The 20,657-nt window shown below is 45.5% G+C and overlaps 1 protein-coding gene across 2 annotated transcripts in view; it reads left to right on the top strand.

The window, feature by feature from the left end:
• Positions 1-767: 767 nt before the first annotated feature.
• Positions 768-20,657, top strand: part of LOC137334503 (anoctamin-4-like) — a 167,335-nt gene continuing 147,445 nt past the window's right edge. For both annotated transcript variants that reach the window (XM_067999216.1, XM_067999215.1), the window contains exon 1: positions 768-936. In XM_067999216.1, the coding sequence (XP_067855317.1) occupies positions 837-936 (100 nt within the window). In that variant the 5' untranslated portion in view covers positions 768-836. The remainder of the gene's footprint in view (positions 937-20,657) is intronic.

Below are 20,657 nucleotides of genomic sequence, written 5' to 3'. Positions count from 1 at the left end.
GTTGGCCAAGTTCAGTGAAGCACGAACGTGAGCAGAAGGAACTCAGATGGACGATCTGATCCTGAGCAAATACAACCAAAAGATTTTCGTTCTTTAAAATTGGCGGTGGAGTAATGCTTCGACCATCGTGAGGGAAGTGGACCTGGATCATCCTATCCCATTCTTCCAAGGTTGCTGCACACCATTAGGTTCTTTACCACAATAAATCGTTCTCTGTGCGAAATGTCATACGTTGTACCTGTGAAGTCATATTTAGCCATTTCCAAACCTTCAAGAATCTTACCTTCAGCTAGTACGTTGTAAATTGGACAGGTGATACCTGTGAACAGAAAGGCCGCAAACCTGCAGAACGACAGGGTAAATTCTCTGATCTCCCGCTCTCAGCAAGAAGTTACACTTGAAGGGAGTGCGAGTCAAAGGTAAAGTTGACAACACTGGCAAAGTTCTCATTCAGTAGATTTATCTTTCACTTTTGAAGCTAAACTGTTCATATTCCTCACATTAAAATCAACCCCTCTGTGCGGATAACACTAAATTATAAAGTTTACCCCGATATTTTACACTAGTTGTTTTGTCATTAGGATCTATTGGGAAAGTGTGAATGCAGGTCTTTGATTGAGATGAGTGATTTGGTTCGAATATTTCGAGCCTGAAGAATTCCTTTCAATTTAATAAGATTGCTCTCTTTTATAGGTTTTGACCTTGGCGGACAACTCGCTATAGGCCTCTCTGGCTGGTCAGCTCCCTATCCACAAGATGGCCCACTGCCTTCCCATCGACACCAATACACATGCAAGGACTATGGGCTGCCTCCTTCCAAAGTATTTGTGTCTCAGATGGAACTATCAGCCCCCGTCTCCTGCCCAGCCTCCCTGTCCATCACTCCGGTGCCTTCTTACAGCAGCAGCCAGGAAACTCTCAGTCAAGAAACTGCAGGTAGGAGAAGCAAGATGGAACTTTTGTCTTTGTTTTTTTGAGGTTGCTGAAACCAATAACTCAATATTTCGGTCAAATAAGTTTGCCGACCTGTACTTACATTTCTATAGCACTTCTTCGACAGTATCTCCCAAACCCGCGACCTCTACCACCTAGAAGGAGAGGGGCAGCAGGTGCATGGGAACAACACCACCTCCAAGTCTCACCCCATCCCGACTTGGACATGTATCGGCCGTTCCAGGATTTTGACCCAGTGACGATGAAGGAACTCCCGACCTAACAGCACTGTGGGAGAACCTTCACCACACGGACTGCAGCGGTTCAAGAAGGCGGCTCACCACCACCTTCTCAAGGGGCAACTAGGGATGGGCAACAAATGCCAGCCTCGCCAGCGACACCCACATCCTGAGAATGATTTTTTTTTTTTTTAAAACTCACTTGCAGGAAGGTTTACAAAGTAGTTTACATTAAAGGAGGGGAGAAACACAGTGGATATTGAGAAGGAAGGAATAAATATGGAGAGAGAGTTCCAATCAGGGAGCTAAAGGCCCCGCTCCCACCCGCTGGCTCCACATCATTCATGCCAGGTTGGGCGGGAGTCGGGTCTAGAGCATGTAAATAAGGCTTGATCCAGGACTAAAGCTCGCCCCCGAGTTAAAATCGGGGGCATAACAAAGAGGAATTTTTATAACTTAGTTAAGTCTTATTATTCTCCTCCTTGTCCTCCGCTCCCTCCATCATGTGGTGGCTGTTTATTCAGCCAGTGTGATCCGGTCCTTTAACAAATCCCAGTCTACTTCCCCCGACCTAACCATCTCCCGCTCTGTTTTCATCAACCCTGCCTTCAGCCCCTGGTCCGAACACTGTCCATGTTTCCGGTTTCCCTCCTTCTCGATATCGACTGTGTTTCTCCCCCCCGCCCCCCCCCAAGGTGTAAGTGTAAAGCATTTTCAACAACAACAAGTGCTATAGAAGTGTACGTTGCTGCACTCATACTATTTCAACTGGATTGAAAAATTATTCCCGTTGGACTGTGCTAAAATTGCAGTTTGTAATGAGCAGAATTTCTAAATTGTCAGCACTAAACAGTCCCAGCAGAATTTGCGACCAAAAACAATGATTTCAATAACGGGAAGCAGTGAAAATATAATATCGCACATTCCTCACAGGGACATCTTTAAATTTATGATTCAAGATGTCAGGACAGTACACACTGACAATTTCTGATCTGGAATCACTTGATTTCAGTGCCAAGATAGTCTGGCACACAGGGAAACAGAAAAAAACATTGAAAATAACTTATCTTGCTGGGCTTTTGTGGCCCTGGATCTCCTGTTGAAGAGGTCTCACCCACACAATCCTGGGGTTAAGATTGCAGTCGGGTCTCAATTACACCATCGGAGCTCGATTGGTACATTTAAAGGACCCCACCAGCTTTGGGTGGGTGTCCTTGGCGCCTGTAATTTTAAATTGGCAGCCGGAAAGATTGTGGTGGGAGGCCGAGGGTTAATCCCCTGCTTCATTTTAACTGCCTATTCCCCTCACCTGGTTTCCACCAAAAAGAGTTTGGACTTTCCTGCTCTGGTGAATGCAACCTCACCATTTCCCTCCTTGTCTTGCTTATCCCTAATGTCATTTAAAAAAAAATTCAACTCTTCATCCTTGAAAGGAGAGAAGACCCTCTACAGAAGCATATAAAATAGTAAGTGGGACAGAAAGGGTTAATCCACAGCAGTGTTTCAAGTGAGACCACAACTCTAGCTCAAGGAGAGAATGGTTCAGACTGGTACGAGGCAGGTTTGTGACATATATGCTCCCCAATCCCACTTAGAATCATTGTACCCTGTACTAGATGAACCTGGCACTAGTTGTCAGAAGACTTAATCCTTTAGGCTCATACCCAATCGTTCTGAACTCTGACTAATTTAAACTGAAGTTCTTCATTACTGATTTAGCAGGGAGCTAAAGGGCTGAAATACCAATAATTTTTAAACTGAATTACCAGCAGTTCAAAATGAGCAGATTTGACATTAATGTCTTTTTGGTGGATTTGATTGGTAAATACTTAGTGTTCCTGGACTCAAAGCACCAATTAACCCATATTTTCCAATATTATGAAACCATTTGCACCACCTGTGCAATTAGGGATAAAGCACATCCATTTAAAAAAAAAGTGGTTTGAATAAGGTCAAATCAAATGTCAGAATTGATCTTGGATTGGTTGTTCTTATGTTGTACTGGAATTCACTTTAGGGAGAGATGGATCTTCCCTGCAATGTCTCTTTTACTGCCTGAGGTAAGATTTCTGAATAGTGGGCTTGACTTTGCACATACAGTGAATAAATCAGACACTGTCTGAAATCTTGTTTTAATCCAGCAGAAGGGATTCTGCTCTTTGAATAAGTAATTGTTGGTACACAGTTGGTTATTGCACAATTTGTTGGATTAATATGTAGTTTCTTTGCTCAATGTGTACAGCAGCTTTAGCTGAGGAGTAAACCTCCATACGAGGATATCGGGTGACGAAGCAATAGAGGAAAATCCACAGAATAAAACTTGAGCATCTCTTTCAAAGATTTTGGTTTTAGAAAAGCTGTTGGCCGCTTTTGGTCTATGTGCTTGAGTTCCTGAAGCTACCCTCTAACTGTAGGTGTCAGAGTGTTGTTCCATCTTCGTGCAATGTTGTAAACATTGTGTCTGTTCACGAGAGGATTAGAAGCAGAGAGCAAGAACTGGGGTATTTCTACTGTCAGTTGTTTTTGGTGACTAGAATTGAAAAGCAGAGAAGTTCTGTTGAACTTGTATAGAACCTTGGTTAGACCACACTTGGAGTATTGTGCACAGTTCTGGTCTCCATACTATAGAAAGGATGGAGAAGGTGCAAAAAAGATTCACAAGGATGATACTAGAACTGAGAGGATATCCTTATCAGGAAAGGCTGGAGCTTTTTTTTTCCTCTGGAAAAGAGAAGGCTGAGGGGTGACCTGATGGAGGCCTTTAAGATTATGAAAGGGTTTGATAGGGTAGATGTAGAGAAAATATTTCCACTGGATAAATACTTGAAGGAAAAAAATTTGCAGGGCTATGAGGAAAGAGTGGGGGAATGGGACTAACTGGATTGCTTTTACAAAGAGCTGGCACAGACATGATGGGCCGAATGGCCATCTCCTGTGCTGTAACCATTCTATAATTTGTGGGGGTGTTGAAAACTAGAGGTCATAAATGTAAAATAGTCACTAATAAATCCAATAGGGAATTCAGGAGAAATTTCTTGACCCAGAGAGTGGTGAGAATGTGGAACTCGCTCCCACAAGGAGTAGTTGAGGTAAATAGCATAGATGCATTTAAGGGGAAGCTAGATAAATGTAATGGGGAGAAAGGAATAAGAGGATATGGAACATAGGAACAGGAGTAGGCCATTCAGCCCCTCGTGCCTGCTCCGCCATTTGATAAGATCATGGCTGATCTGTGATCTAACTCCATATACCCGCCTTTGGCCCATATCCCTTAATACCTTTGGTTGACAAAAAGCTATCTATCTCAGATTTAAATTTAACAGCATCAATTGCCGTTTGCGGAAGAGAGTTCCATATGCTGATGGGGTGAGATGAAGTAGGGAGGGAGGAGGCTCGTGTGGAGCAAAAACGCCGGGATGGACTTGTTGGGCCGAATGGCCTGTTTATTTGTGCTGTAGTTTTGATGTAATTTGATGAATGAGAACTTGATGCAACATCACGATGTCAATAAACTGCTGTCTGATTATCAGTTTGTCTTCAGAGCGCCTCATACAACCCAAGAGACTGTCTGTCTGTGTTTCACGTTCTGGAGATTGAATGATCCTTTTGACGCACAGCACAAAGTTCGTCCAGCAGCTATTGAAATGTTGAGAATCTTCGATAGGAGGATTGGCTGAAGAGGTCCCCTCTCGTGGTTTCTCATCGGCTGCCGAACAAAGGACGCAAATATTTGTTTCTGAGAAATGTTAATGTTCTCTTATTGTAACACCTGCTCGGGGGGATTTTCTACAAACATGAGAATGATGGGCAGGCAAAGACCAGCTGGTCCATCAAGCCTGCCCCACACCACAATGACTGAAGCATTGTGACTGGACACTTCCTACGTTCCCACAGCTGTGTAATCTCATGGGAGAGGCAAAAAATCCAGGGCCAATGGGGGGGGGGGGGAAGGGAATCTAGAAAAATCCTCTCCGAGGACGATCCCCGCCCCCACCCTCGGGCGATCGAAACCAGTCCAGGAGACCGCAATGACCGTGCGTACATTACTTATTGAAGAGGGCACAGCCCTACTCTGGGTTCTTGTCTTCTGTAACAATCTAGTGATGTATGTTTTTAAAGAAAATGCCCTTTTTGGCAGGTGGTGGCAGCCTCTATATAAGAGGTCATGCTTCATCTGAAAGACAAACAGTAACTGAATCCTTGCAGGTAGATGTCAACAGAATTGTACAGTTTGCACAGATGGTGCAACCTTCACTCCCAAGAAAACCAACTCAATAACTCAAGGAAAATTTGAATGTGATATTTCCCCTCGACTCTATACCGAGGTATTTGTGGTTACAGGCATCTTAGCCCAGTAATCACATTTAAACTCCATCGGACAAGTAAGTGCCAAAAATGACTCGTAAGCTGTTAGAATTGAATTCCTCAGAGTCGGGGCCCGGCTTGTCACGTTCAGCGACTGTAGTGTTTTACAAAAACTACATCGAACGATGGAACAGTAGAACTTTCTTGGCAGGCTACAGGGATGAGCGATTTCTTGACAGCAGTAATTGTGTGGCTGCCCTGGCCTCAGAACATTCTGAAGTGGTGCAGACCAGCGAGCTTGATGTGGATACACAATTCTCTCCCAGAGACACTGAACGTGAGGAACTAATGAGCAATTTCACGTCTACAACAGAGGGAATCCACACAGTTGCCTTTTTTCTCCTTCCCCCTCCCGCATCCCATTGCTCTCTTCCCCATTGAGTGTCCCCCAATGCATCGTGGTTTCACCCCCTATCCCCTCACCCCCCTTTTTTTAAACTCTGGTTGTCTGTGAATCCACCACCTGCTCCTTTTGTACAAGGCTGACCAGGACCTCCCTCAGTTAGTGAGGACCCAGGATACCTGCCTGTTTCAGGGATGTTCCACCGGACTCCTGCCCCGAGTTACGGCAGAAATCTGGTGGAACACTTGAGGAAATTCAGGGCCTACATGTCCTCCTCTTTTGTCGCTTGCATGATCTGGAAGCACAAGGTGCAGTTCTGCATGTTTGATGAAGCTCAGCTCCATCCATCCATCTTCCCCCCCCCCCCCCCCATTGATCAGAAAGCTGTTTTCCTGCTTTCCCAATGGACTGACATTGAGACCTGGGTGGACTCTGATCTGCTCCAGGTTAATGTTGGTGAGATCCTTATTTACTCCGAGCAGCTCTTCCATGTGTCTGGCCAGGACAACATCAAGCTCTCTAGCTGCCACCTTCGATCAAGTCCAGAGATCCAAGGACATAAATTCATCTCTGGGCAAAACAGGTGATCTGCGAACCGGCAGCACATTTTGCACTCTACCTGAATTTTTTCCAGATGGAGTGTAAAACGAGCTCATTTTACACTACTGCCTAATTCTAATTTAAAAGAAAGAACTTTCATTTCTATAGCGCCTTTATGACTCAGGATGTCCCAAATGTATATGGCTTATCATCAAGATTGAAGCCCATGGAATAAAGGGGGCAGTAGCAACATGGATTATAGCCGATGAAGTACTTTTGAAGTGTAGTCAATGGTGTAATGTCGGAAACAATTTTGCGCACAGCAAGATCCCATGAACAGCAATGTGATAATGACTGGATAATCTGTTTTAGTGATGTTGGTTGAGGGATAAAGATTGGCTAGGACACTGGGGAGAACTCCCCCGCTCTTCAAAATAGTGCTATGGGATCTTTTATGTCCATCTGAGAGGGCAGACGGGGCCTCTGTTTAACGTCTCATCTGAAAGACGGCACCTCCGACGATGCAGCACTCCCTCCGTACTGACTGGGAGTGTCAGCCTAGATTTTTGTGCTAAAGTCCCTGGAGTGGGGTTTGAACCCACGACCTTGTGACTCAGAGATGAGAGTGCTATCCAATGAGCCACGGCTGATGGTGTATATTTACACCCCACGGAGCTTTAGCATGTTACTGAATCACAAGATACACCTTCATGTGTACACATCTCAACTGTTGCCAAGGCTACCAATACAAGGTACCCAGATACTACTGGGCCTTAGTAGCCCCATTTAGTTATAATTCTAAAATTATAGAGAACAATTGGATGATAAATCCTTTGGCACCACCCCCGTAGATATAAGGATGGTGCCAGAGGACTGGAGAATTACAAATATTACACCATTGTTCAAAAAAGGGTGTAAGGATAAACCCAGCAACTACAGGCCAGTCAGTTTAACCTCCGTGGTGGGGAAACTTTTAGAAACGATAATCCGGGACAGAATTAAGTCACTTGGACAAGTGTGGATTAATTAGGGAAAGCCAGCACGGATTTGTTAAAGGCAAATTGTGTTTAACTAACCTGATAAGAATTTTTTGATGAGGTAACAGAGGGTAGATGAGAGCAATGCAGTTGATGTGGTGTATATGGACATTCAAAAAGTGTTTGATAAAATGCTGCACGGTAGGCTTATCAAGATTGTGGCCCATGGAATAAAGGGGGCAGTAGCAATATGGATACAGAATTGGCTAAGGGGCAGGAAACAGAGAGTAGTGGTGAATGGTTGTTTCTCAGACTGGAGGGAGGTGTACAGTGGTGTTCCGCAGGGGTCAGTGCTGGGACCACTGCTTTTCTTGAAGTATATTAATGACTTGGACTTGGGTGTACAGGGCACAATTTCAAAATTTGCAGACGGCACAAAACTTGAAAGGGTAGTGAACAGTGAGGAGGATAGTGATAGACTTCAAGAGGATATAGACAGGCTGGTGGAATGGGCGGACACGTGGCAGATGAAATTTAAAGCAGAAAAATGTGAAGTGATACATTTCGGTAGGAAGAACGAGGAGAGGCAATATAAACTAGAGGGCACAACTCTAAAAGGGGTACAGGAACAGAGAGATCTGGGGGTATATGTGCTGGGGTATATGTACACAAATCGTTGAAAGTGGCAGGGCAGGTTGAGAAAGTGGTTAAAAAAGCATATGGGATCCTGGCCTTTATAAATAGAGGCATAGAGTACAAAAGCAAGGAAGTCATGATGAACCTTTTATAAAACACTGGTTCGGCCACAACTGCAGTATTGTGTCCAGTTCTGGGCACCGCACTTTAGGAAAGATGTGAAGGCCCTAGAGAGGGTGCAGAAGAGATTTACTAGAATGATTCCAGGGATGAGGGACTTCAGTTATGTGGATAGACTGGAGAAGCTGGGGTTGTTCTCCTTGAAACAGACAGTTGAGAGGAGATTTGATAGAGGTCTTCAAAATCATGAAGGGTCTAGATAGTGAGAAACCATTCCCATTGGTGGAAGGGTTGAGAACCAGAGGACATAGATTTAAGGTGATTGGCAAAAGAACCAAAGGTGACATGAGGAAAAACTTTTTTTTTACACAGTGAGTGGTTAGGATCTGGAATGCACTGCCCGAGGGGGTGGTGGAGGCAGATTCAATCATGGCCTTCAAAAGGGAACTGGATAAGTACTTGAAGGGGAAAAAATTTGCAGGGCTACGGGGATAGGGTGGGGGAGTGGGACTAGCTGGATTGCTCTTGCATAGAGCCGGCGCAGACTTGATGGGCCGAATGGCCGCCTCATGCTGTAACCTTCTACGATTTTATGAAGTGTTCGCCCCTCCTGGTCTTGCTCCTGACGCTCTCTGTGAAAACACCATTAGTTTTCTTGCACCCATGCTCTTAATTAGATGAAAAACAAACTCTCTTCGTGATTGATGTAAGTGATGTTTTTTCCCAGTGTAAGTGAAGTTCATATCCTTTTCATCCATAGAGAAATTGGGAACAATTGACTTGCTGATTTTTGTGACATTGAATTCAGTGACAGTCAGTACAGCCATATTTGCCGGCCAGTTTTGGCAATTAAGTCAATATCTTTTCAAAACTTCATGTTACATTTTTATTTTGTGTGTGACCTGCGATATTTGTTTGCACACTTAAGGGATTTCATCAGAAAGATGTGAAACTTGCATAAGAACATACGCCAGACCAGGAAAAGACCAACTGGTCCACCTAGCCTGTCTTCTGCCTCACGATACAGGCACTCGCCATCACACCAGGAGCCCCGTAATCTCCAGGGAGAGTTGAAAACCAGATTTTAAAACTCAGGCCAATTTCAGGGGAAAAACAATCTGCAAATTCCTCTCTGACCCCTCTTGGCGATCGAAACTAGTCCAGGGAGATCATTTTTGATGCTCTCTTGTACGAGGTGATCTCTGCCCCAGCCAGAGACACTTACCTGCTATAAGTGCACAATAACGGGCATAAATGCTGAGATAGTGGTTCAGTGAGTCTGATAAAGGCCCCAGGGATGAAATGATCACCACAGGCATTCAAAAAGCTAAGGAGGGCTTTCATCGAGGAATATATCAGTTTTTACAGGAAAAATTACACTGGTAAGATAGTTACAGCTCACATTCTATAATCTCTTCAATTGTCATTGTACTTGTGATTTTTATCATCACGCCTGATCTAAGTGGTTATTTTTGAAATTGATTGCATGCCTCAGTGGTTTTCAGTTATATTAAAAAAAAGTATCTGTTTTGCTTTGAGAATCCAGTTTGTTGTTCCACCATCAGTGCTGTTTTAAATGTGCAAGACACTTAGCAATACATAACCTCTGCAAAATAGTCTTTAAATTATGGACACTGAACCAAAATCTGGAAAATGTCGTAACTGTGGAGCATGAGTTTTTTTTAAAAAAAAAATTGAAACCTTTTTGCATTAAACAGTGGTTTTTTAATTTTAATCAGTTAGTTTTCCTTAATGCCTCATCTGATCAAATGTTGCTGACTGACGAGAATTGTCTCGCCGTCATTCGAGTGCTGTGGAGTGTGGATAGGAAACTGTCTGGAACACACTCTCAATTTACGCAGCAAAAATATTTATACTTCCCATACCCCTTCTTGCTGGAAGGACTGTGATAACCCAATCTAGTTACAAGTACATGATATCCGTTACTGCACTGCAGCACACCAAGTTGGAGGCTTCAGCTGCACTTAAAGTCTGACCGTATTACTGAGCAGCACTGCGGGAGGCAGAGTTTGCTTCTGATTTAATATTTGCTTGAGCATATTGTGAATTGATAACTGTTAGTGCTTGTGGCCTTTTTCTTGTAATAGTGACGGTGTAATAATTTACTGTACTCTGAAACCTAAGTAGGATGTACTGCTCATTTATTTTTACTGCCTAGGCTTTGTGATTTATTAGCTGTTTCTTCATGTGCTGCAATTGTGCCTTTTTTGAATGGTTTATGTAAAGATTTGGATTTTTGAAGCAGTTGATTTAACTTTGGCTAAATTTAGAAGTTAATTGCATATATTTACTTTCGGACCTGTTTTTTTGTTAATTAAACAGGATTTTACAGCATGATGTTAGAGGCTTAAAATCAGAATGTGATGTAAAAGAAAACTCATCTCTTTTATCTATTGTTGAATTACAACAACTTGCATTAAATAGTTAACTAAACATAGTGAAACATTCCAAGCACTTCACAGGAGCGATTATCAAACAAAATTTGACACCGAGCCACGTGAGATATTAGGACAGGTGACCAAAAGCTTGGTCAAAGAGGTAAGTTTTAAGGAGCGTCTTAAAGGAGGGTCTTAAAGGAGGAGAGAGGAGGAGGGGTTTAGGGAGGGAATTCCAGAGCTTAGGGCCTCCTAGGAAGCTGAAGGCACGGCCGCCAATGGTGGAGCAATTTAAAATCGGGGATGCGCAAGAGGCCAGAATTGGAGGAGTGCAGAGATCTCGGAGGGTTGTCGGGCTGGAGGAGGTTAGAGATGTGGGGTGAGGGGTGAGGCCATGGAGGGATTTGAAAACAAGGATGAGACTTTTAAAATGCCCTAAAACAAAATGAAAAAAATTTGAAGTCCAACACTGCACAAGATCACTTACTGAAAGTGGGAACAGTTACAATGCAACCCCTCAACTACAAAAGTTGGGGGTTGGCGGGGGACGAGGAGGAGAATGTCACTTCATGATTTTTGAGTTGTGCCTAACCACAAAATGAATGAATGGAGATGGTGTTCAGAGCCTTACCTGCCAGACAGTCGTATAGATTGGGAGAATCACAAACACACTGCTAACCACGGTCTGGAATTTCCTGCGTATTTGTCCCAGAGACACTCTCCAATCAATTACTAATCGCCAAATTTTGGGCTTAAGTGAGTTACGTGGGCAAGTACAATACGCCCAAAGATTGTCAATCTTTTGCGATCGTTTATCGATCCCTCTGCCCGAATGCATCTCTGTCCAGAGTAATGACCTTGCCCCCTAGTCATCTTCTCTCGTGTTAAACTGTCTCCACTTGCTGCAGATTTCCACCATTTCCCTTTTTTTTTATTTGAGATTCAGCACCTTCATTTTTGTATTTTTTTCTTGTATTATGGGTGAACCTTTCTCTACCTTCGTTATTTCTGTTCTGTACTTCAATAAAAATCTTGACCGAATAGGGACAAGCAAAGAATTTGAGTTTACAGTGAATTTGTGAATCACTGGTTTTGTTGCAATAACTCGATCGCCATTGTTTAAATAGACTGTCTTAAACCTGCTGTTGGAACAATAACTTGCTAAATTGTAAAGTGATGGGACAGGGAAGGGTCGATTACGTACAGACCCCAGCTGTGCTGAATTCCCGTTCTGGTCCATGCTGCACCAGGGAGTCCCCACAGAAGCTGGGGAGGAAACTCACCTTCTGGCCACTACCATGCACTCCCTAATGACCTGTTGGATGGAGGCCTGGGAAACTTGCCCTCCTCTCCCATGGACATGGTTGAGTGACATCAGGGGAGAAAATGATCTTGCCTCTTTTTAATTCATTCAACTTTTTTGGGGATGAATTTTGTGTTAACACTTTTCCAGCATTTCTCCTTAACCTTAAGGACTATCCTTATTAACAACTTAAAAAGGTTCTTCTCTCCCCTCTCGAGCAAACAACCCTAAGATTTCCTCACATACCATATTCACCATAATTGATTGGAATCACCAATGATCTCTTATTAGATTTTGGGCTTTCACATTTTGCTTTTATTTGGGAAATGTCCATTTTTTTTTGGTGGCTGTTATTGATAAACTTCAAATCATGAGGATGCGAAGAGCTAGCAGGCCAATTACAACGAGCCTGCAGTAATCCCTCAATGTTTCTCGAGCAGCTACTGAGCCAATTAACCAGTAAAAACGTCTCCGTTCATCCAGCTGTGAATGTGCAATTATAGTCAAACAGGCTGAACACCAACCGAGAAAATCCCCATTGAAGGCACAGATAACAAGTAGTCTTTCTTTCATTGGAAACGCTTTGCAACGCAGTGAAGATCTTTTAACAAAAGAGCAGTTTGATCAAATTTTTAATGCACTGTTTTAAAAGAAGAAAAATTGGATATTTTAGGAACAAGAGGAGGCCATTCAGCCCCTCGAACCTGTTCCACCATTCAATTAGATCATGGCTGATCTGTACCTCAACTTTACCCACCTTTGCTCCATAGCCCTTAATATCCCTTACTCAACAAAAATCTAGCAATCTCAGATCTGAAAGCTCCAATTGACCCACAGCCTTTTGGGGGAGAGAATTCCAGATTTCCATAATCCCTTATGTGAAAAAGTGCTTCCTGATTTCACTTCTAAATGGTCTCTCTAATTTTAAGGTTATGCCCCTGTGTTTTGGATTCCCCCCACCAGAGGAAAAAGTTTCTCTGTATCTACCCTAGCGAGTCCTTTTATTATTTTAAACAACTTGGGGCTGATTTTCGGATGGCCGAGCGGGTGCGTTGGGGGCAGGGGGGGGGCTCCGAAAATGGCGGAATCCCAGAGCGGGTTCGGAGCCCGACTCCAACCCGCTCACTTCTGGGTCCCCCAATGCCGCGATCCGGTGCATGCGGAGCTCCCACTGGCAATTAAAGCTGGCGGGATGATAATTTACATTTGTTATTTAGGTAGTTGAGGTAATTGACTGGATTTTGGCAGGGGTGCAATCTTGAAGGATCCTCAGTGTGTTTCCCGTGCTGTGGGAAACACTCCCTGTTGGAGCAGATGTGTTTCAGCCAGTGGGAGATGCAAAGGATTATTTGACGGTTGGGGGGAAACCTCATTTATTGCAGCTGGGCACTCTGTCACTTCAGACAAAGTTTTGGCCGCAATACCTTTTGAGTGGAAAAACAATTATTAATTTATATCCTAAACTCTGCTGTGCAAACACATTTACCTACTTTGCGGACCCTCTCAAACTCTCACTGTCAGCATGGGGGGACGCCATAGCTGCATTCATCACTTCATCCGAGGACGAGCAACATCACCAGCCTCGCCAGGCACGCCGTCCACCTCCGTCACGTGGAGCTCCGCAACACAGTGCTGCGCCACAGGCACCTGCACAACAGCACGGAGGGCAACAACAGAGAGAGTGGCGTTGCAGGAGGCACTACCCTCGCCACAGGGTCTACAGACCGAGGCTCAGCTTCCTGGACCTCTGAGGAGCAGTGCATACAAAGGCTCAGTGTCAGTCATCAGGTAGTCGCGGACATCTGCAGCCTCCTTTGTACCGAGCTGCTCCCGGCTGGCCCGAGCAGCACCACCTTACCTGTCGCTGTCAAAGTCACCACTGTCCTCAACTTCTTCACCTCCATATCGTTCCAGGGTGCCACCAGGGACATCGCCGGGGTCTCTCAGTCGTCTGCACACAAGTGCATGAGGCAGGTCACCGACTGCTTGTTTTGCAGGGCCTCTCACTATATCAACTTCCCCATGGATGACCTCAGCCAGACGAAGAGGGCAGTGGGATTCCACGCTGTGGCTGGCTTCCCACAAGAGCAGGGTGTAATCGATTGCACCCATATAGCAATACGAGCACCTCCACACGAGCCAGGACTGTTCATCAACAGGAAGGGCTATCACTCCATCAACACTCAGCTCATCTGTGACCACCGTAAGAGATTCCTTTACGTGTGCGCCAGATACCCTGGCAGCTGCCACAATTTCTTCATCCTCCAGGAGTCCAACATCCTGCTCCTCTTCCACGCACCAAACCCCCACAAGGGCAGGCTCCTCGGGGACAAGGGATACCCCCTGCACACGTGGCTCATGACACCTCTGAGGAACCCCACCACCGAGCCACAGCATCGATATAACGGCAGCCACATTGGTACCAGGTCTACAATTGAACATGCTATAGGGCTGCTCACGATGCGCTTCAGGTGCCTTGATCATTCTGGGGAAGCCCTTTAATACGCACCAGAGTGGGATGCATTATAGTCGTCTGTTGTGCTCTGCACAACATGGCACAACAGAGGGGTGCCGCTGGAGGAGGCCCCATCCACATCTGCCACCCATATTGAGGAGGAGGAGCAAACCATGGGCAGAACAGCGGCTCGCCTGGCTGCTCGTGAGGCCAGGGAATCACTGATATGTAAACGGTTCTCCTAACATCAGACAACGTGAAGAGTTCAGTCCTCACCACCTGGACAGAGGTGCGGCCACACCAGCCCCAGCACCCCCCCCACCTGCACAAAATAGTTGTGCAACTACACATACACGCACTGTAGAGTGACCCAATGGGTGGCATCAAGTGTGGGTGTTCATGGTGAATCATGAAAGGGAATTATTACACAAGCCAGTCAAGAATGGCCAAGACGTGGCAGTAGTGGTGACAATAATATTTAATGTGCCATTAACAAAAATCAAATAGAAGTAAAAAAAAAACATGACAAACCATCAAACACCCTTGTGCATCCCCCTTTCTGCTCACAAAACCTTTGCCTTATGCTTACGACAACTCCTACGTGGTGCTTCCCCTGTGACTGCAGCAGAGGTAGTGGCAGGTTGCTCTTGTTCGTGCACTGACCGATTAGATGCTTTGGGCCTACACCCTCTGGGTTTGGGTGTCTGAGGGCCCCTCCAAGGGCTGCTCCACCTGCACCTGTGCAGGGGCAGACTCGACCACCTAGAGAGGAGGCAGCATTGCAGGTACTCGTTGAGAGGGGGGCAACGGGTGAGACGTGGGAGCGCTTTGAGTGGCGTCCCTACTTCCATGTCCCCTTTCGCAATCATCCCTCTGCTGGGCCAGGCCCACATCACTCCTACCACCCTGCTGGACGACAGTTTGGAGGGCATGTGTGGAGTCTTGTAAGGCCAGTGCCAGAGTATCTGCCTGCCTGTTTAAGGCGGCAGAAAGTTGCTCACCGGGTCCAAAGGGCCGTTGTCAGGGCCTCAATGGACTCATTGGTGAGCTGTGCTTGAAGTTCCATGGAGGCTAGCCTTTCCTTCATCGTAAACATTCCCGCACTTACCAACAACTCAGAGATGCCCTCACGTCCCTGTGACAGTACCTGAGAGATTCCCTCCTGTACCTGTGCCACTATTCCACTCATGCAGGAGTTGGACTCCTCCATCCTCTGTGCGATTGTGGAGAGTGCGTGTGGCACCCGTTCCAGCACCTCTCAAATGTGCTGCTGCCCCTCGATCATTCTCCTTTTAAAGGATGGCCCCCCCCCCCGTGTCCAGCTGAGCAGAGCCTGGAGAAGAGTGCTCCCACCGACGCTATTGAGTGCTGAATGTTAAAGTTCAGTCATCAGCCGTTTGTCGGGTGGCAGTCTCGGCGTCTCCGGCGGACAGGCACTCGAGGGTGCGGCTCACTTCAAGAGCCTCCTGCTTCACGTCCATGAGGACGACCTGATGTTGCGGCCCCCTCCGGTCTTGGCCCTCTCCCGTGCATTCTGGGCTCTCTTCTCCTATAAGGGGAGAAAGTAGAGAGGAGTGAGTGAGGGATGGTGACGTGGCCAACCACTGAATGCATTGTTCTGGGTGAGGCTGATCGTGAAAGAGATGCGTCAGAGTATGAGACAGAGCCATGACATTGTATGAGGACTGGGTTGAGTGGTAGTGGTGGGATGAGTACTGGGGAGGTGAGTAAGTGCAGGTAAGTTGAGGATGAGCTTTGAGTGGGTGTGAGGAGTGATGTGATAGAGTAGTGTTGGCAGTGCAGAATGAGGTGGGGGCGGTGATGTGGAAGACAGAGTGTAGGAGAATGATTGAGTGTACTCACTTTAGCTGACCTAGTTAGGTCATTGAAGCACTTCCTGCACTGGATCCCGGTGCGGGAGACGCTGCTGCTGGTGACCTCCTCTGTCACCTCGAGCCAGGCCTTGGTGGCAGAGGCAGGCCACTTCCTCCCATCCACCTGGTAGAAAATCTCCCTCCTCCTCTTTAACCCATCCAGTAGGACCTGGAGTGAGGCATCGTTAAATCTGGGAGTAGCCTTTCCCCTGGTCTGCTCTATTCTGTACTTTTGGTTGTTTGCTGCAGGAGCATCATTGGAGGGATTGCCCCTTTAAATAGGGCTCCTCCAGCCGGCAGCCTGTGATGCGGGTGCGTGGTCCGCCCGCTGCGCAGGTTGGCGATGGGGAGCCACGGTGAGAGCCTTCAATTTACCCGCGATCGGGTGGGGAACGGACCGACTTCACTGGCGGGTTGCCCAGTCGGCCCCCTGCTGCCATCCCGCCTCCCTGGTAATATCGCGTCCCTTGATTAAGATCACTCCTTAACCTTGAATACCGAAGGAATACAAATCAAGTTTAAGCAACATCCTCCTAATTTACCCCTTTTAAGCATTTGTCTCATTCTGGTCAATCTGCACTGTACCCCATCCAAGGCCAATATATTTTAAAGTTTGGTGCCTAAAACTGAGTGCAGTACACCAGGTGGGTCTGACCAAGGCTCTGCAACTGAAGAATCACTTCCTTCCTTCTGTATTTGAACTCCCTTGAGATAAAGGGCCTCTTAAGGATCAACAAGGTCATCTATGTGCGGAACCACAAGAGATGGGTGAGATCCTGAATGAATATTTCACATCGGTATTTACGGTTGAGAAAGGCATGGATGTTAGGGAACTTGGGGAAATAAATAGTGATGTCTTGAGGAGTGTACATATTACAGAGAGGGAGGTGCTGGAAGTCTTAACGCGCATCAAGGTAGATAAATCTCCGGGACCTGATGAAATGTATCCCAGGACGTTATGGGAGGTTAGGGAGGAAATTGCGGGTCCCCTAGCAGAGATATTTGAATCATCCACCGCTACAGGTGAGGTGCCTGAAGATTGGAGGGTAGCAAATGTTGTGCCTTTGTTTAAGAAGGGCGGCAGGGAAAAGCCTGGGAACTACAGACCAGTGAGCCTGACATCTGTAGTGGGTAAGTTGTTAGAGGGTATTCTGAGGGACAGAATCTACAGGCATTTGGAGAGGCAGGGACTAATTAGGAACAGTCAGCATGGTTTTGTGAGAGGAAAATCATGTCTCACGAATTTGCTTGAGTTTTTTGAAGGGGTAACCAAGAAGATAGATGAGGGCTGTGCAGTAGACGTGGTCTACATGGACTTCAGCAAAGCATTTGACAAGGTACCGCATGGTAGGTTGTTACATAAGGTTAAATCTCATGGGATCCAAGGTGAGGTAGCCAATTGGATACAAAATTGGCTTGACGACAGAAGACAGAGGGTGGTTGTCGAGGGTTGTTTTTCAAACTGGATGCCTGTGTCCAGCGGTGTGCCTCAGGGATCGGTGCTGGGTCCGCTGTTATTTGTTATTTATATTAATGATTTGGATGAGAATTTAGGAGGCATGGTTAGTAAGTTTGCAGATGACACCAAGATTGGTGGCATTGTGGACAGTGAAGAAGGTTATCTAGGATTGCAACGGGATCTTGATAAATTGGGCCAGTGGGCCGATGAATGGCAGATGGAGTTTAATTTAGATAAATGTGAGGTGATGCATTTTGGTAGATCAAATCGGGCCAGAACCTACTCCGTTAATGGTAGGGCGTTGGGGAGAGTTATAGAACAAAGAGATCTAGGAGTACAGATTCATAGCTCCTTGAAAGTGGAGTCACAGGTGGATAGGGTGGTGAAGAAGGCATTCAGCATGCTTGGTTTCATTGGTCAGAACATTGAATGCAGGAGTTGGGATGTCTTGTTGAAGTTGTACAGGGCATTGGTGAGGCCACACTTGGAGTACTGTGTACAGTTCTGGTCACCCTATTATAGAAAGGATATTATTAAACTAGAAAGAGTGCAGAAAAGATTTACTAGGATGCTACCGGGACTTGATGGTTTGACTTACAGGGAGAGGTTAGACAGACTGGGACTTTATTCCCTGGAGAGTAGGAGGTTAAGGGGTGATCTTATAGAAGTCTATAAAATAATGAGGGGCATAGATAAGGTCGATAGTCAAAATCTTTTCCCAAAGGTAGGGGAGTCTATAACGAGGGGGCACAGATTTAAGGTGAGAGGGGAGAGATACAAAAGGATCCAGAGGGGCAATTTTTTCACTCAAAGGGTGGTGAGTGTCTGGAACGAGCTGCCAGAGGCAGTAGTAGAGGCGGGTACAATTTTGTCTTTTAAAAAGCATTTGGACAGTTACATGGGGAAGATGGGTATCGAGGGATATGGGCCAAGTGCAGGCAATTGGGACTAGCTTAGTGGTATAAACTGGGCGACATGGACATGTTGGGCCGAAGGGCCTGTTTCCATGTTGTAACTTCTATGATTCTACTCCATTTGCCTTTGTGATTACTTTTTGTACCTGGACACCCAAATCTCTTTGCTCCTCTGCAGCTCCCAGTCTCTTGCCGTTAAGAAAATATTCTGATTTGTGTCTTTCTCCGATACAAAGTGGATGACCTCCCACATCCCCACACTAAACTCCACCTATCATAGTTTTGCCCACTCACCATGTTCCTTTGTAACTTCCTGGTCCCATCTGCACACTTACTGTGCCTCCCAACTTAATGCCATCTGCAAACTTGATTATGCAACTCCCTATTGCTTCATCCAAGTCATTGATGTATATGGTGAAAAGCCAGGGTCCTGTACAGATCCCTTGTCACATCCTGCCAGTCAAAGACTTTCTGTCTCCTACTTCCCAACCAAATACTAACCCATGTCACAAGTTTACCTCCAATTCTGTGCATTTTTAGTTTTTGCTAATCTCTTGTATGGAACATTATTAAATGCCTTCTGGATCTCCAAAACAACAATGTCCTTAGACATTCCTCTATCCATTATGTTAACAACCTCCTCAAAACATTCAGCTAGATTAGCCAGATATAACTTACCCAGTTTATACTTGTCCAAGTACTCAGTCACTCTCGCTCTCTGAGAGATTCCAGCAACTTCCCCATAATGACTGGTCTGTAGTTGCCTGGGGCGTGATTTTAGCTCTACACGCGTGTGTATGATATTTGTGTGGGGATCCCAGAAGTCGAAAGAATGCGTCGCAATCTGCGATCGCAACTCAATCGAAGGTAAGTATTTGTGCTTCCGGGTTTCCCACGCACCAGATTGACTGGCTGGCAGCCTGTCGGAAGGGAAAGGAGCTGCAAGTCAGAGTGGGGAGAGATCGACTGTGGGCCTCGAAGTGGGGGCAGGACTTCCCACCCAACTAACCTGTTCTTGGGGGTTAGAATTCCCCCTGGTATCTCCCTCCCTTATTAAATAACGGAGTGAGATTTGCAATTTTCCAATCCATAGGCATGATTTCTGAATCTAGAGAACTTTTGAAAATTATGACTCATGCATCTGCGATTTCCTCACATTTCTTTTAAACCATCAGGTCCTGGAGATTTTGTCTATTTTTAAGTCCAATTATTTTATCCATTACCATTTTTTTTACTTAGAACATCCAATAAATTCCTCCCCTTGACTTATTTTCGGTGACCTTGTATCTTGTGCTCTTCCTCTGCTGTGACAACGAATACAAAGTATTTATTTAACAAGTCTGGCATTTCCTTTTTCTCCATTTACAGTATCTCCTCCATCTGTATTTAATGGGTCCACATTCACTCTTAATATATTTATAAAAACATTTTTTTTACAAGTTTTTTTTTCATGTTCTCGTTTTGCACCTCATTACTTTCTCTCTCCTTTTTTGGTTTTTCTTCCAGTCCCCCGGATTTCTGCTTTTCCTCGCATTTGTGTTTAGTCTTTTTCAGTTTGATACAGATCTGACCTCGTTTGTTGGCCATGGCTGCTTAACTACACAAGTGGAGCCTTTGCCTTTTTAACGTAGCAAATACTTCTTTAAACACTTCCCGCTCTTTGTAGGTTTACTCATTAACGGTTCAGACCGGTTTACTGCCATCCGATCATTTTAAGTTCTGTAACTCGTGGAGTGAGATGAAGAGGGGAGGGAGGAGGCTCGTGTGGAGCATAAACACCGTCCTAGATCTGTTGGGCCGAATGGCCTGTTCCTGTGCTGTACATTCTATTTAATTTATGTTGCAGCAAATTAAAACTTCAACTTAAATGTTCTTTTGTTCCTTTTTTTTAATGTCTTTTCACTGCCTTATTTAGCTGGTGTTTGCTCTGATCATCCACCTGTTTGCTGCCCATTAAACCCATTAACTGTGTGCCTGTGACACAAGACAGGAATCTACCTGTTTACCTGTTGCCTTCTCTTCCCCTGCCCCCCCCCACCGTTTGTTCAGTTTTGTAAAAGGCTTTGCTTATCTTGAACCTGAAATGCTAACTTGTCTTTTCAG

This window comes from Heptranchias perlo, chromosome 18, assembly GCF_035084215.1.
Source record: "Heptranchias perlo isolate sHepPer1 chromosome 18, sHepPer1.hap1, whole genome shotgun sequence".
Classification (NCBI taxonomy): Eukaryota; Metazoa; Chordata; class Chondrichthyes; order Hexanchiformes; family Hexanchidae; genus Heptranchias; species Heptranchias perlo.
This window is presented reverse-complemented; position numbering and strand designations above follow the sequence as displayed.